Source organism: Pelmatolapia mariae, linkage group LG18 (assembly GCF_036321145.2).
Source record: "Pelmatolapia mariae isolate MD_Pm_ZW linkage group LG18, Pm_UMD_F_2, whole genome shotgun sequence".
Classification (NCBI taxonomy): domain Eukaryota; kingdom Metazoa; phylum Chordata; class Actinopteri; order Cichliformes; family Cichlidae; genus Pelmatolapia; species Pelmatolapia mariae.
In genome coordinates, this window is record NC_086243.1 from 26416188 (window position 1) to 26433590 (window position 17403).

Consider the following 17403-nt stretch of genomic DNA (forward strand, 5'->3'; position numbering starts at 1 on the left):
AGAGTGAGCGAGGAAGGGGGAGAGGAGGGGGGCAGGAGGTTGGGCAGAGGGGATTCATGACTGACAGACATGAGGTCCTATGGGGAATGAGTAACGGACCAACTGGAGCTGGGAAACCCACCCAAAGGCAATTAAGGGTAAAGGACGACAAAAATATTTGATAAACTTTTTTCCCCCTCCTCCCAGTCTCTTGAAGAACTAGAAGAAGAAGCTACAGGGATGACGATGGAGCTAGAATGAAAGAGCCGACGGTATTTTGGAAATATGATTCGGAGAAGACTGTAAATTATCCGGAGCGAAAATTTGATTTGGATATCAAGACATCAAGTCTGGAAAAACTTGCAAACAAGGAGGCAAGAAGCAGAATTTCTCGCGTAGAAACTTTCTGAAGCAAAACTTTCCTACATCCCAGATGAGGAATATTAGCACAATGACACGCACTTAGGAGAAGAGTTTGGGGAATAAAGTTCTTTTGAATTCTTTTTAAAGGCGCACCAAGGGACGTTAAAATCGCCTGACGCAGGGAGACAAGATTGTATCAGTATATCTGTATCCTGTCTTTGCTGCCGGAGGGCGATGGGGGCCGCGCCGGGCTCGGGCTGGGAGGAGGGAGAGTTCGAGTTCAAGTTGGTTTTTGAGGAGGATCCGCCGTCGCGGCAGAGCCAGGGTCCATCCCCGGTGCGCACTACCGAGCCGGAGAGCTCCGCTGCCGGGGAGGAAAGTGAAGGCGCCCTGCTGCAACTCGACTCCTCCAGCAGCAGCAGCCTGGGTTAGAGTCACTTCCTGAATAGCTGAATGTGTTAAAAGCAAAGGGACATACTGGATAAAGGGGGTCTGAGCGGCCTGACGGGGTGGCTTCTATAACTCATGGGAACTTCTGTGCGCGTGCGTGCCATTGCGTGTCGTTTGATGGGGTTTTCATTTGCATGCCCGTGCTTATGTGATGTGTATGTTTGAACGTGCGTCCGATGCTTGCGTGAGCACGAGTATATTTTTACTGTGTGTTTGTTTTCTGTGTGGTATGCATCTGCGTGCATATCTTTGCGCATTGTACGCTTGTGCATGCGTGCGTGCAGCCCCAGACTCAATGTGTTTCTAATCAGCTGTGCGTGTGAGTAGAGTTAACAGCTGCCATCTGGGAAGGAACCTCAACCTTGTGTACTGAACACAGACACACACACACACACACACACACACACACACACACACACACACACACACACACACACCTCCCTCCTGTCTTCATCCGAGCTCCACCAATACATACACACACCTCACATCCTCACATCTTCTCACTCATTTGTTTCCCGCCCACACTGGCATACATTTGTATTACCACACCCAAGGTATGAACATTAACTACAGGAGAAAAAGGAGAGGGCAAGTCTTCACGTTTTTCTTCACTTTTTTTTTTTAATGTTTCAGAGTATGTAGGTTTTATTTATTTGGGTAAAAATCTCCATGGATATACCCATAAAATGTGTTAAAGTTGGACTTTTCAAAACGAAGCATTGCAGAAGTTAAGTATGAATCCAATATCTATCAAGGTAAACAGATTGCCAATTTAGCTGCAACAAGATTGTTGTGATGGTAAAAGTTTGTCCACCAATGTGCCATGAGTTGAATAATTTAACTGTCAAAGACTTTTAAAAAATCCATTATTGCAAAAATACTTATACTTAAGGTGAATTAGTCTATTATGCTGCTCCAGATCTGTTTTGTGACTTATTGTTTTTACGCTGAACCTCATGCCAGAAACCATCTCATTTAAGATCGAAGTTTGTTAAAGAGCTGGACTCTCGAACTGAGATTCTCTGAAGTATATTAGATCTGTTAGACTGACATCTCCAAAAGAAACTGATCCAATGATAATTTAAATTATGCTTTGTTTTTTTTAAGATTAAGAAGAGAACACGAAGAGATAAATTCCCCATTAAATTGAGGCAAAAAAAATAAATAAAAGACAACTGTTTAAGCTTAAGAAGAAATCAATCTGAGTGGAACAAATGTATGGGTTTTTTTTCCATTTCTTTTGAACCCTATGAGGCTTAAGTCATCATAGGTAATAACTCCAGTACTTTATTTCAGAGAAATATATATATATATATATATATGCCATACAAGGGTGCACACAGCAGTATTATGCCATTTTTGCTTTTCTCTTCCCTCAATGTCTCATGACCCCTCTCATGTATTTTTCCACCACTTGTGAGGCCCCACAGACCCCAGGTTGAGGTAAACATTGCTTTTTTGAGGTTCAGTTCAGGACATGGAAACAAACATGAAAGTGTATCAGATCAGTGAGTCTTTTTTTTCCCTGTTCGATAAGTGTTAGTTAAATTCTCGTGGCTCATAAACTCCTGCTGGTCTACACATAAACCGCTAAATCACTGATTCATGTGAAAAATCCGCCAGCAGAAGAGTTGCCTCAGTACTGCAGCTTTAATCACTTGGAAATACTTTTGTTGCCAGGAAACATTTGAAGAGATTTTTTTTTTCACCCAGCGTCTTAATTCGTTGGCAGTTGCTGTTGTGTGTCCGCATTGCCCATTAATTGCCCGCATGGCCCGCCGCCACTACGGAGCGGCAGTGATCAGTCGGAGCCTCGTTCATTAGAGAGTAACTACTGTTTGACTCCATGTGAAGCCAGACCACACCACACTGGGAAAATGTTGTGGCAAGGGATGTGGCCTTAAGGAGTCAGTTTGGTGGCTTATGGGCAAAATCCAAAGGAGTCATGTTGAGATTATACAACGAAAAAAGTCTCTATATAAATGTCAAGATCAGCGGTGGATTTGGGTGTGTGGTTCCTCATGCTGTGAAATGAATCAGTGGGCCAAAAGTAAACTTCATGATTTAGTTAGAATTCCCATTTCACCCTTTATTGCGCAATTTGTAACTATAATACATGGAAAAATGTACGAAATAGTTCAAAAGTAGAGCTGAAAGTTTTGGAGGGATTTTGATAAATTGTTGCCATACGACAGAGTGATTATGGATAAAACCAAATCCCACTTTAAGGCAAGATTATCACAGTCTTTTTGGCCCACATTTAGATTCATCTGGACATCTACGTTGATGTTTTTGAACTGAATGTGGAAGCTGGCAGCATTTACCATTTCCAAGTTTGGTCCCCTGTTTCCTGTTGCCTTTATTAACAAAATAATAAAGACTAAGACTAAAAAATAGCATGAAGAATTTTAAAATGAAAACCAACTGGTGCCCAAGAGTCACAAAGAAAACATGGCTAATACCAAAATCATGTCTGCCTTTTAAATGTGAAGCTATAGTTAGCTGCTAATTAGCCTAGCTAGCATAATGATTTAAAAACAGCTTCAGAGATAATAATACATTGATTTTTATGCTTCTGACTAGCTGTTTCCGGTCTTTATGCTATAAAATTAAGCTAGTTGTCTCCAAATAATGTACCAAGGAACAGTGTAGATATGCCTTGGGATTCACCTCAGTGAATGGTCACGTTATGATGGTGCAACGGTTTGAGTGTCAGAGTGATCCCAGGGGTTATGTTGTTGGGGGCATTTCCTCCAGGTTGGGTCTCCCAAGACAAACTGGTCTGTGACTGAGACTTGGCTCATTCCAAAAAAGCTCTGAATGTGACACATGGTCAGCATTTTTTCCTTTTTTTTCTGGACTGTATAAAACTGAGGTGCCGGAGACAAATTATATCCTAGGATTAAACAGCAATGCTTTTAGTGTTGTGATGGTAAAAACTGTGGGCAGATGTTCACATTGGTTCTTCCATGTAGAGTGGAAGTCCGGTCAGACAGAGCTATAAATATTGATTAGGTTGTGGCAATTGGGAAAGCATATGCATGCATCTTTTTTAAATACAATAACATTTGACTGAAGTTCACCTATATACACAAACTACTTTTTCTTTTAAATATAAGCAACACATTTAAGGCATATACATTTGTCTACATGTAAATTCTGTTTCATTAATTTCGTGGACTCTTACATGTCTGGATTATGACATTTGTCACCTTCCTAACCCCAGTGTATGCATTATAACCCTGTGATGTGACAAGTTCAGAGTCTGGCTCAGGTTGCTCAGTACCACAAGAGACAGAGTTCAAAGCACGAGGTCAGATGTTAGAGGTGTACTCGTGGAGTATGTGTTTCTCGAATTGCTTGCTTTTCTTTTGATTGATATTTAAGAGGGGCATCAAGCAAACGGCGAGGTTCCCAACTCCTAATTTCTTTTTTTTAAGCAAGGAAATGTATGGTGTGATGCTAGTGGAGCTTTTTACTAAGAACACAAATACTGCTGTAATGCTATGTTCCTTCAGGCGATGTAATCAGAAGAAATTTTAAATGACAGATGTAATAGAGGCTTCCAAATACCACTATTTGCCTTAAGATTTTGGCTGGCTATCAAGTACACCTTGTACACAAAATGTTTTAAAATCACTCAACAATGTTAAGCAGCTGTTTGCCTCAGATTTTCTAAAAATGTCAAACGACTTAATCTTCTGTCAGTGCAGCTAGTTGTTTCTTATCTATTTGCTAAGCTAAGTTACTAAACTGTTTGGAGTAGTTTTGCATTTTCCAAAAAATACTTCTATTTCCTAATTTATATTAAAAGTGACAAAAATGCTGCACTTGCTTTTAAGACATTATTGCGGTAAAATTCCAGCGTGTGCATTTTCCATATGGTAGCAATTACAGTAAAATGAAGGGAAACTGATGTGTAAAGCATGATAGAAGCACGCTGATGATAAAAAATGAATCCTTACTCACCACAAATTGTGTTTACAATATTTTGATTGCCATCTAATGAGCCTCTCTCACGCCAGAGGTACAAGAGCAGGACAGTTGCAGAGCTAGCTATTATTGTGTGGTTATGAAAAAAGATTAATGGGAGGCCACATAAACCCCCCAAACCCACGAGATATATATATTTTATATATATATATATAAATAAAAAAAAGGGGATGAAAAGCAGATGAATAATTATTTATTGTCATGTGGATGAAGAGGTGTAAAGTGAACAGAACAAAGTGCTGTTCTTTGGGAATGGGATTATAGTCAGTTTAAGCAAGCTTGACAACAGGAAAGAGTATTGTAAAGACTTTCTAATTCATATAATTTGTGGGTGTGCCCTTCATGTGTCCGGACGTTCATCCCAACCTTTATTTATTTTCAGTTACAGACAACCACCTGGCTGCCTCTCACGCAGGTCACTCAATCGACATCCCCAGCCCGACACCTGCGTCCAGTCAGCGGGCAGGGATGCATTCCCCACCTCCACGAAGGGATCACTTCAATAAGTTCAGTGGGACCTATGAGAGCCTGCCGGCACGCTCTGTACAGGTGAGGCAGCCTATGTCTAAGTATTTCAGTTTCAACCTCGACTGAACAAATGACCGTAGAAAGAATCAGCTACAGTAGCTGCAGCAGCCGTCTGATTGGTTGACCTTAAGTTTGTTCCAAGAGCATATTCAACTTTTGTAGACACGCCGTCGATTGCATGTAAGTCAGTCCAAGAAGAAGGAGTCTTCCTCAGCAGCTTTTTCTTGGGTTTCCTTCCATTTTCCCTTAAGATTAAGGGGTTTTCCTTACTTGGAGAGTTTTTTCTGTATCCAAACCAAGGGCCGAAAGACTTAGGGTATATAAGTTAAAGTTATTTGAGACAAAGCAAACAGACTTTTAAACACTCACACATTTAGTGTTTCTACTCATGCAGTTGAGGAAATATTACGCAAGAAGTGGACATACTGCTTTTCATTCAGACAGTTGTTTCAATTCATCTCAGCACAGCCTGAAAATCCACTCACACTGAATTGAAAACTGCTTGAGATTGACAAACAATAGCATGAACCAATACTTGGTTTGATTTTTTTCATATACTATTATTGGTAGGCAAGTTTTTTTTTGTTATTCAGCTACTTCTTTACTATGACTTAAGCATTTTGCAGGGCAGCTGCTGAAATATGTTGTAATACTGTCTCAGAATATAACAAGGTGAGAGTACATGTACAGTTTAACACTGAATTCTGTGGTTTACTGGGTAAAAAAAGATTGGTCTTTTGTACCTGAAGGACCCGAATTTTGGACTTGCAGACAACACAAGGTAAATGAAAAATAATCTTTGATTAGGTTGAAAGTCTATTTCAACCTACAATACACTAACTATTCTTAGTTAGTGTATTGTCTGTCTCTGTTAATGTTTGTTTATAATGGAGCACCGTAACGAAAAATAATTTCCCCTAGGGATCAATAAAGTATTCTGATTCTGATTCTGAAAGTCCTTTACAAAAGTTGAAAATTCCACAGCCGCACAGTACATGAGGGAATAAACACAGAGAGGAAAACAGACTATCAAAATAAAACAGGAAGTAACTACACAGGGAATCACATTACAAAGAAGAAGACTTGACAACGAGGGGGTGGAGAAGCAAGAAAAATGTTCCTCAAAACATAAAAACATCCAGCAAATAAAACACAAAACCCAAACCGGATTATATTAACTAAAACTCAAAATTATAAAAACCACAGGACGTGACAAACAAGAGGTTTTAAACACAGCCAGACACCCAGCCTGCTTTCTCCTACAGTCCTGGAGTAATTTTGAAAAAGTCTGAAGGTAGCTAAATTTCACTGTGGAAGATTTTATATATTAGGTTTCAAATTAAGCTAAAGAGGCTTTCAGGGAGCACATCCTTAAAAGGGGTCAGTGCCAAGAAAAGGATCCAAATCCACACATAAAAAAAGCTTGTTTTCTCATAGTTTATCTCACCACCATGTTTAATGAAATTCTTAGTACATACAAACAAAAGGTAGTGATCACTGCCTCAGTGCTCTCTAAATAGAGAGGGGAATAAATAATGGCTGTTTGCCTTGACATTAACAGATGTCCCCTTTAACTACTTGGTGGAGACCACAAGAATGAACACTTTCTAATATTTTTTCTTTGCTTTTTATACATTATTATTAACTCCACCAGTGAGGTTAACACACAATTGCTCAAACAGTTTTGAATGAGTTCTGATAAGACTTGGTAAGGGTGTAGAGTGGGGTCGTGTTAAAAATCCATTAAAATTTGATCTGCATCCACCAAGGTCTTCAAGGTCAACTTCATTATTTATTAGTTGAAAATTGTCAAAAAGCCTCATAACTTATAAAAATATGATTCTTACAAGTGCAGTGTTTGTAGAAAGTACCATAGAGAATCTTAAAAATATCATGTCACATTTGACCTTTGACCTCTCCTTAAAGGTCAAAAGATTGATCTGAAGGTCAAAGTAATAACAATGGTTTAAAGAGCTATTTAAAGTTGTGCTTCTTACTGCCAGTTTTCTTACTGAGATTTGAATTGTTAATTAGATATATTTTTTTTGTGTGTGACAATGTTTGTGACGAGCCTCTTATCTTTTTTCCAGGTTTCTGAATCTCGTGTGGTCGAGTGCCCCAGCATCCAGATAACCACCATCTCGCCTGACGATGACACAACACCCACCATTTCCAGTTACTGGGACATGGGCAACAGCGGCGGTTGGGACAGAGAGCGCCTTTACCTGCCTCTACTGGATCCTTTTACCTATCGTGACAGATGCCCCAGCTCCCTCAGCCCCAGCCCCGCCTCTAGCCCCTCCTCTCGAGGCTGGCTCAGTCCCGCTTCCAGCTGCGACTCTCTGCTGGTGGAGGAGGAGGAGCTGAACGAAGGCAGCATCAATTTTGGGCACTCATCATCCTCAAGGCCCACCTCACCTAGTGGGAAGAAGCGTAGAAACTCCCCGCTGGCGTCTCCCTGTACTTCGCGCAGAGGGAGTTACTCAGAGGAACTGCAGGGGTGCAACCTGGAGGGTGGAGAGTCCACCTCTCACTCTCAAGCTCCGCCCAGCAGCTGTGAGCTCAGCATTCCTCAGAAAACCAGGAAGACATCATTGGAGCAGGTAAAGTGCTGTGTGTGATCTATTGCCTTTATTTAGGTGCCGCCCTGCCAAACCTGGAGTAGGCCTCTCAAAGCAGCAGTATAAAATTCTGTTTTCTAACTCGGCTCCTGCTCTTAGACCGCAAGCTGCCATCCTTGTCTAGTTTCTTTGTTTGTTTTTAAATTAAAACAGAAATTACAAGAGAGGGTTCAATCTGACTGTCAAGCCAAGGACACTGCACAGTCACACAGTAAAAAACTTGTGAAACTCAAGGTAGCCAAGCCATAATGAATGTCCAGCTTCATGATTTATTTGAGTCTATATGTGACCATCATATATCAAATGAACACCAAGCTGTACTGAAGAAGACTTGAAACCAGTGACTGACCCATTAAACTTATCAGGAAAATGTTCAGTGAGGCAGAAAATCGAGTGAAAACTCAGTGATTTCCTCATTGACTTCTATGTAATGGCGCTCGCAATGAGAGGAGTCGCCCCCTGCTGGCTATCACAAAGAATGCAGGTTCAAAGGACCTTTATTTCAGAGCCATCTATACAATGTATGCTTATATTATGTTGCTTTTACTATGCTTCTGTCTAGCATCGGCACTAAATATGCATTTTAGCAAATACAAAAACTGAAGCAGTTTTAGTCTGAAAACAGTTTTCAAGAAAGCAAAAAGCTGCGACTTTTTAATGATACAGACACCTACGTTTTAGTTCCTGATTGGATGTTTAATTTGCAAAGATTAAACTCTGTTATGTTTTGAGATTTCATTTTTATCGTATGGATATTTCTTTCCCAATAGCATGGCTTCCTCTGGTGATGGATAATGCTATGTTGCTGTATTTACTGTGCAAAAACTCCCAGTCTGTGTGTTCTGGTGCTGTGGCTGCTTTATACTTGTGTTATTACTGAACCCTGATGTATTCATCAGAGTGTGAGAGTGTGTGTGTGCTTAGAAACCATGTAAAGGCATGGAATGTGTGTATGGCTGGGTGAAAAAAAGCTCTCTGAATGCTCAGTTAGAACAGAAAAGTGCTATATCTATATCTAAGTATCAGTCCATTTACTTTCAGCAATAGTTCCACATGATTGCCGGTCCAAACAGTTTTGCCATTACTATACTTCCTCTGTTATTTTTTTGTAGAGATAAGCAGGCCCCTCTGTGTAGAGGGCCTGCCTATAATCCACGTGCTTGGACATTATTGCATAAATGTTGCTAATATTGCATTAGTGTATTAGTGTAGATACCTCCAAAAGCTGACCATGCTGTAATTTTCAGGCTGCATTGGCATGTTTTCTTACTCCTTTATTTTGTGATCTGTTCCTTGCCATAGTTTTGTTGACTTTGCTTTAGAGTACATTAGGGTTCCCTTACACAGAAATAAGGAAAACAACATTTACTTCTTTCTCTAAATCTATAAAACTTTGTTTTTTGGATAATCAAACATGTTGTCATGATTTGAGTAGTGTCAAAGTCTTTGATTCTAATGTGTAAGGATTTTTAACATTTGATTTTTAATATGTTATATGGGCATGTGTTTATTTTAGATATGTTTCTCTCTTTTAGCTATCCTCGCATGCCTCTGTATCTGTGGTTTTGTTGGTTAATTTAATATGTTATCAATCTGCCAGGGACTACAGATGAAAATTAGCCCGCGTGGCTAAATCTGGCACATTCACATGATGAATTGTTTAAATAAACATAAACATAACCATACAGAGAAGACTGAAATATAAAAGAAACATAATAGAAATAGAAAAGCAAAAACAAGTCTGTGGAGAACTGAAGAGGTGAGATTTTTGTGTTGCAGTTATCTCCCAGGGAGGTGGACCAGGAGCAGGCTCTGGGCCACAGCTCTCCCTGCCCACTGCCAGAGACCCAGCAGACCAGGAGAGAGCCCCCATCTGTGGGCATGGACTACCTCTCTGTTCCCCCTCCTCTGGCCTGGGGCAGAACCCGAGCCAGCGCCCACAGCCCTCTATTCAGGCAAGGACAGCATCACTTTTCAACATTTCAATCCTGTAAATTTACTTGCTTCTCTCCATGTGGTTCTTTCTATTCTTACTGCATCTAAAATTCTCACAGCTGATTTATTTCAGGTCTAACGCCCTGCCGCCACTTGATTGGCCTCTGCCATCCCAGTTTGACCAGTATGAGCTGCGTATTGAGGTCCAGCCTCGTCCACACCACAGAGCCCACTACGAGACGGAGGGCAGCAGAGGAGCCGTCAAAGCTACACCGACTGGACATCCTGTTGTGAAGGTGAAAACCAAACCCGCAGAGTCACGTCAGAGTTTTAGTGATTTCTCAGGTTTTTTTCACCTTTAACTGTGTTATATGATATCAGATCTAATTTAAGGTTAAAATGTCTTTGATCATGTTCACACGACACTGGAACAAATTCTTTGGCCACACGGTCGCGGCTCACTGCTGCTGGCCTCATCGCAGTTTGAATTCACACTGCGTCTCTCTCTCTATCTTCACAGCTGTGTGGTTACACAGAGAGGAAGCCGCTCTCTCTTCAGGTTTTCGTTGGAACAGCTGATGACCGATCAATCAGACCACATCCTTTCTATCAGATACACAGGTACTGAGCTGCAGTATTTTTCTATTTAAAAACAAACTTTTTCTTCATGCCATAATGTTCAAGGAACACAAAATTCAGGGGACCCATCACGTGACTGTCGTAGCTTTAACCATTGTGCAATAAACCACCAGCTGGTTCTCGTGTTGGTCCAGAAAATGTGTTACAACAGTTGTTCTTAGTCCCTTCCCATAATCCAGAGAATATATTTTTGATTATGATATCCTATATCGAGTGAAGTGCAGATCCAAAGCAAGAGAGCGCCAAACACTGTTACAGCAATAAACACAAACTGAGAGAAAAAAACACACCCACACAAATTTTGTATTTTAAACACAATATTGAGTTCAGTTCCATCTTTGAAAGGAATATAATTTAAAACTGAGTCAAGAACCCTTAGAGATAGCGTGAGAAGTTCAGCCATCTGGGAGGGGATCAGAGTAGAGCCGCTGCTCCTCCACATCGAAAGGAGCCAGTTGAGGTGGTTCGGGCATCTGACAAGGATGTATCCTGGGCACGTCCTGGGTGAGGTGTTCTTGGCATGTCCCACCGGGAGGAGGCCCTAAGGCAGATCCAGGGAATGCTGGAGAGATTATGTCTCTCGGCTGGCCAGGGAATGCCTTGGTGTCCCCCCAGACAAGCTGGAGGAGGCTCTCTGCTTAGGCTGCTGCCCCCGCGACCTGGCCCCGGATAAGCAAAAGAAGATGGATGGATGGATGGATGGATAATTTAAAATTATATGTGAGAGATTCATTTATCATTCAGAAGGGAATGTAGTCAACTCTGCACACCTTTAACTGTCACTCAATACTAAAAATATCAAAGTAACTCTACAAGATCAAGTTGGATGAATATTTTTTAGTGGCCAGTGAAATTTTCCAGCCATTGTATATTACAATGTTTTTTTTAAGTTAATAAGATAAGTGCAAGACTTTAACTAATGCTCATTATTTTTCTTAAGTCATTAGAAAAAAAGTGAGGGTGATATTAGTGATTATTGATCTCATGTGTTCACAGAACTTGGAGTGACATGAAAAGGAGTATTAATCCTCGCATTTTGGAAGCAATTTCACCGTTTTTCATTCATAAATAACTTGCGTTCTGCTGGGATTTCACTTTATTTTTCTCAGCTGGTAAATTTAAATGTATGTTCCCCTTCAGAGTGACTGGAAAGATGGTGGGCACTGCCAGTCACGAGAGCGTCCAGGTGGGGACCAAACTACTGGACATCCCCCTCAGCCCCGAGAACAACATGACTGCTCTGTAAGTCAGAAAGATGCTGTCACTGTGTCCTGTTCATGTTTGTAGAAAAAGGATTTTTTTTAAACACATATGCTGGAGTTGCTTATTATATATGCTCGGATGGGCTGCTCATGTTTGACTGCTGTGTCATACCTTTGCAACTGGTCCACTTTAAGTTTTAAATAGCTCTTTCCCTTAAGTTTCAGTTTCACTGTTGAGTGAAACTTTTTCTACTCAAATTTATGTCATGAGACAAATCTTGTGTTTCACAGCATCGACTGTGCCGGGATTTTGAAACTGAGGAACTCAGACATTGAGCTGAGGAAAGGAGAAACAGATGTTGGAAGGAAAAACACACGTGTTCGTTTGGTGTTTCGTACCCACCTCCCTATAGTGCCCCCTTCAGGACCCCCTGGACGAGTGTTGGCTCTGCAGGTTGCCTCTCTGCCCATCGAATGCTGTGAGTGGCTGCTTTATGGAGAATTCATATTATGATACAGAATCCTGTTACAAAGGAGTCACATTTGAAACATGCAGTGTCACTTGGATTTGTCAAAGGTTGAGATTTTGTATAATTCTGCAAACACTGATCGCAAGCGCTTTGCTTTATAAACATTATTTTATTTTATTTTGTTTTTCACTTACAGATCTTATTCGATATATTTAACTTTATTCTACTTTATAATGTCATGTCTTTTTAATTAACCTGCATTACTTCTGCTCCACTACTCAAGCTCTTAACTTCACTGATTACTCTTTGTTGCTTTTTTACATTTTATTTTACTTTATATTTTATGGATGGATTGATGTTTTATTGCATTTTACTCTGTTTTATTAATGGCTTGTCCGTCATCTGTAGAGCACTTTGAGATGCACTAACCTTGATGAAAGGCAGTGTATGAATAAAGTCTGATGACTACATATGCATTTATCATTTCTCTCCACCACAGCCCAGCGTTCGGCCCAGGAGCTGCCTGTCATCGAGTCGGTCAGCCTCACTTCCTGCTCTGTGGAAGGAGGGGAGGAGCTGCTGCTGAGCGGCACAAACTTCCTGCCAGTCTCCAGAGTCCTTTTCATGGAGAGAGGGACAGGTAAGCGTCCAGAGGAGCCTTGGTACATTTTAATTTACAGAACTGGCAGTAAAAGCTGATTGGGAATACAATAAGACAGAAAATAACTTGAAATCAGTTTTTAATATTAGGTAAATGATACTTCAGCCCATTAGATTTAGGTTAAAATAGTGCTGCAGGAATTCACAGTTAGAACTTACAATTCTCTAACTGTTAACTTCTCCAACTAATTAAACATGCATGGGAGAGTTAACAGACCCACTATACATACACAGAGAGGCAAGAGAGGAAATAAAATTAAATGCAAGACACTAAAGACAAGGAACTTCCAAAATAAATTGTGAGAGTCATAACTAAATGGAATAAACACTGAGGGAACAAATAAAAACTGAGTCAAGAACTGAGAAAAGCAAAATGTTCAAAGAACATAAAGATCAATAAACCAAAATGAAAATACCAAACAACCTAAAGCAGTTCAAAAACCACATTAAGTTATAATACACACAAAAAATGATAATTTTCACTATTTCATAGTGAATAGTTCTCTCATATCAAATCATAAAAACTGTTAAAATGCACATTTCCAGGTTTCCGCACATAGTTGACAAGCATTCCAAATTTCAAATGCAGAGCACGAAGGCTTTGATGCAATGCTTGTGCAACTAGGTCTAATAAACACTGAAGATGATGTGGGACAATATTTTTATTACAACAAACAATAGCCCCCTTTAAATGGTTGTTTTCACATATTTGAAGTTCATTATATGCTGATAATTTTCACATTCAGGTCTGTGTAATCCAGGTATTAGAAACTTATCTCACATGTATGTCATAATGTGGGAGAACGTGGACTCAGATAGAGACTCAAGAGTTAAAAAAAATCAACAAACAAATCTTTATTCAAGCTGAACATCAAAATTCAACCCAGAAGACACACAAAGAAAAGATTATATGATGATTATTTGATTGAATGATGAGTTCAGAATCAGAAGGGGGATACTAGAAGTCTAACAGGCATTTTAAATGAAGCTTAATTCAGATGCTGCACTTCTTTAATTGACTTGTGTTCATTATGTCAAACCTTGCTCTTGTGCTCTTTTGCATTAGATGGCAAATTACAGTGGGAGGAGGAGGCTCATGTTGACCGTGACAACAGCAATGAGGTAAATTTGTGAAATTTCAGCAGACGCATCCAACACAACTGGAGATGCTCTGATAAATGCTCTTTAATCCTCCTGTATGTCGTCTTTATGCCTTCCAGTGTCTGTTATGTGTGAGGGTCCCAGCCTACAGTGACCTATCCGTCAGTCGGCCTGTGTCGGTCAATCTTTATGTTTCTAATGGGAAGAGGAAACGGAGCAGCACTCACTGCTTCAAGTATTTACCCAGTGAGTATCTAATCTCACAAATAATTTTGAAATAAAGGGATTTATAGTTTGAAATCCAATGTAAATACAACACTTATATGTGTCAGTTGGATATGCTTTACATCAACATCAGTTATGTGTGTCAGTTATTCTTGGTTTCTTCTCTCAGTTATGTTCAAAGAAGATGATCCCCTGCTCTCTCGATCCCCTATGCTGCCTCTGGATGGCGGAAACATGTGTCCTGCAGGGGGTCCACCCAGGATAGACAGAGGCTTCCATGTGAGAGGGGACCAGATGTCTGATGAGCGAAATCTGAGCTTCCACCTACCCCCTTACCCCTCCACCTATTCCTCTCCGTGCCCACCCATAAACTACAATGAGGAGTACTGCTCTAAACCTGATGCAGCGGTGGAAGAGCCCGGCGGGACCAGGCCAGCACTATCTGAGCGTCACCCCAGTTTTGAGAATCTAGAGCTGGGCTTCACCGAGCTCCTTCCCCCTCTGTACCCACGTGGTCCGCAGCCTCCCTCACCTTCACCTTCCCCATGGCTGGACTCACCCTACTTGTCCTCTTCACCCTCTCCTTCCCACTCATCCTCTCTCAGCCCTTTCCCAGCTGGAAGTCCTATCTCAACCTCCCCTCTGCCTCCCATCCCCAACTCCCCTTACCCACAGTACTCTGCTTATGCTCAGGAGGTCTGTCCCTCCCCTCCTACCAACCCAAACCCCTATCAGGATATCTGCCCAGCATCCTACTCCCACTATGAGGGCTGGGACCCCCAGGGAAGAGTGCTGGATACAGGAAATGGGGGAGAGAGGGATCCCAAAATCCAGGAGTGTCCATTGGAGTTTACCAGCTCTGCCTCTATGCACCACATTACCTTTGAAGAAGGTGAGACAGTTTTTTGTTTTTTTTAAAAAGTGATATTTGATAAAACTGATTTTATTTAAAAAAAAAATGACAGAAGTGGCTACAAACACAGATACAGAAATGTTGCAGGAAGAAATACAAAGAATTTTTAATATCCTGGATAGAAGAATGAATGGTATCCACTGAATGGACTGTGCATTTCGGCTGCCACTCTCTAGGTATTTTGGGCGTTTTTTTATTTTGTTTTTCTGGCCAGAAGTGACCAGATTTGGAAGAGAATGTGGAGTCCTAAGATATCTGGTAATATCACCAAATTTGACATGCGTATCTGTTACTTATTGATAAGAACATAAAAATAAAAAACAGAAATTTCACTCAACAAAACTAGATCACAAAGTTCTTGGACAGCTGTACCACACAAACAGCACAACTACACTTAGCCGCCTTTCTAGTATCTAAATGTACAGGTTATAAAATAACTTTTTATTTTGAAAGGGCAAACTTTTCACAGAAACAATTTGTTGTACCAGACTGTAAACACGACTTTAATGCCGTAAAGCTGGCCATTTTAAAGTGGGTGTCAGGGGAAGTTGACTCACTTTTGCAGCCAGTCTCCAGTGGCCACCATAGGAACTGCAGTTTTTAGCACTTCAGTGTTGTCCTTGTTTTTCAGCCCTGGAGGTTTTTCGCCGGGACTATGATTTTTAAAGGCACTTTTTAAAACAAGTTTATTAAATCATGTTTATTAATGCTGAAATATTTTTCTACTCACTGGTGCATTGTCTTGCGGTTTGAGTTGATCTACAAACACTGCTTTATGGAGTGAGAACGTGATATGACATGCAACACAGGCTCTCTGATGGCCAGGATAGATGGTGATGATGTGGTATTTGGTGTAAAGATTTGGCTACCAGGCTGATTCACAACCTTATATTGACATTACCTGCAGGGTCAGTCACAGTTTCACAGTATAGTAAAAAAAGAAAAGAGCTGTATTTTTGTCAAAATTTGAATAATCTGAATTTATGCTCTCCAACCTAGTTTGCCACTTAATTTGGCCCCAAAAATTGTCTTTTTGATGAGAAAGTGAAACCTTGTTGGAGATAAACTGGTAGCTTGAGAAACAAAGTGGTTAACTCCAACCTACCTCTTGACTAAAATAAAAGAACCTTGAAAGGCTAGTTTTCAAACAGGTAACTCCTTATTTGTAGAGTTTCAGTCTCTTCTAAAAACGCCCTCAAAAGTCTCTTGCCTGGTTCTGCTAGAGGCTTCTTCCTGCTTCCTGTTAAAAGTGAGTTTTTCCTTCCCACCATTACAAGTGCTTACTCTTAAGGGGTTGCTCGATTGTTTGGGTTTCCCCCAATACTGTAGGGTTTTACGATTATTGATGATTGATTTAATTGCATGGAGTTATTGATGGTGACTTGACTTGATTGAGTTGATAATTGTATAAACTATTTTTGATACATCAAAACTAAAAATTTCTGGTAATTTGAACATAAAAAAACAACTGTCTTTTGTATAGAAACTAATTACCAAACTATGGTTGTTTGTTTTTTTTATCAAATAGCATACAAGTTATAGTCAATGACAGATATATAGACAGATATTAGTCAATGTAATGTTTGGTAGCATCTTGTGGTTGCTGGTGTTTTTAGACGTTTACAGTCTTCACTGTAATTTGGATTATAACATTTTAAAAAAGAAACAAAGCATTAACCTTGGTGGTTAAGTTAGGGACTAGATTTTATTTTTACTTGATGCAAGAAGATGTGGTGTGGTGTGCAGTTTTTCTAGATGTTCCAAATACGTAAAAAAAAAAAAAAATCTCTAAAAAGGGGATGTTGAAATACGATTAAAATAAAGCCAATGAATTCTGAAAATATACATACCATTGAAACTGACGGTGCAGTATAGGTTAGTATTGTATTTTGCAGCAGCAAATTGCATCCAGTGAATCTGTGATTTTCTTCTCCTTCTACAGTATCAGAGTTCATCGGGGAGGACATCCAGTCTTACCAGCCAGGCTCACAGATGGACAACCAGCCAAACTGAGCTGAGAGGGTCCCCCGTTTGATATTCAGCCTCATTTTAAATTCCTTATGCACTCGGTATCAAGATGTGTCGCTGCAGTTACATGTAATATTGAAAGGGGATTACCAGGACACTGTTGTAATTATGACCACAGGTAACTGTTTTATAAAGGGAAACTAATATTTGTAACATGTTTTCAAAATAAATTATATAAGAAACTGCTTGAGTTTGGAATGTCTGCAAAACATAGTAGACCATAATCTTTTTTCAGGGGCTGTCTTCATTGATGTTTTTCTTCTGGTCCTGAACTGGGCTTAATCCACAACTGGGAA

General features: G+C 40.2%; 1 protein-coding gene across 1 annotated transcript; it reads left to right on the top strand.

Annotated features, from left to right (window-relative positions):
* Positions 1–209: 209 nt before the first annotated feature.
* Positions 210–17240, top strand: nfatc4 (nuclear factor of activated T cells 4). Its single transcript, XM_063462193.1, has 13 exons — positions 210–769; positions 5168–5334; positions 7404–7916; positions 9714–9889; positions 10003–10165; positions 10390–10490; positions 11649–11750; positions 12002–12189; positions 12680–12820; positions 13907–13962; positions 14061–14187; positions 14336–15058; positions 17022–17240. The coding sequence occupies exons 1-13, from the start codon at positions 577–579 to the stop codon at positions 17090–17092; spliced, it is 2721 nt and encodes a 906-aa protein (XP_063318263.1). The 5' UTR covers positions 210–576; the 3' UTR covers positions 17093–17240.
* The last annotated feature ends 163 nt before the right edge of the window (positions 17241–17403 follow it).

What these genes read in the sequence shown, in the direction of transcription:
- nfatc4 (XM_063462193.1), top strand. Translation starts at nt 577, where the DNA reads ATGGGGGCCGCGCCGGGCTCGGGCTGGGAGGAGGGAGAGTTCGAGTTC. An exon ending in GGAAGACATCATTGGAGCAG is followed by an intron (nt 7,917 to 9,713) that starts GTAAAGTGCTGT and finishes TTTGTGTTGCAG; the next exon opens with TTATCTCCCAGGGAGGTGGA. An exon ending in CTGCTTCAAGTATTTACCCA is followed by an intron (nt 14,188 to 14,335) that starts GTGAGTATCTAA and finishes TTCTTCTCTCAG; the next exon opens with TTATGTTCAAAGAAGATGAT.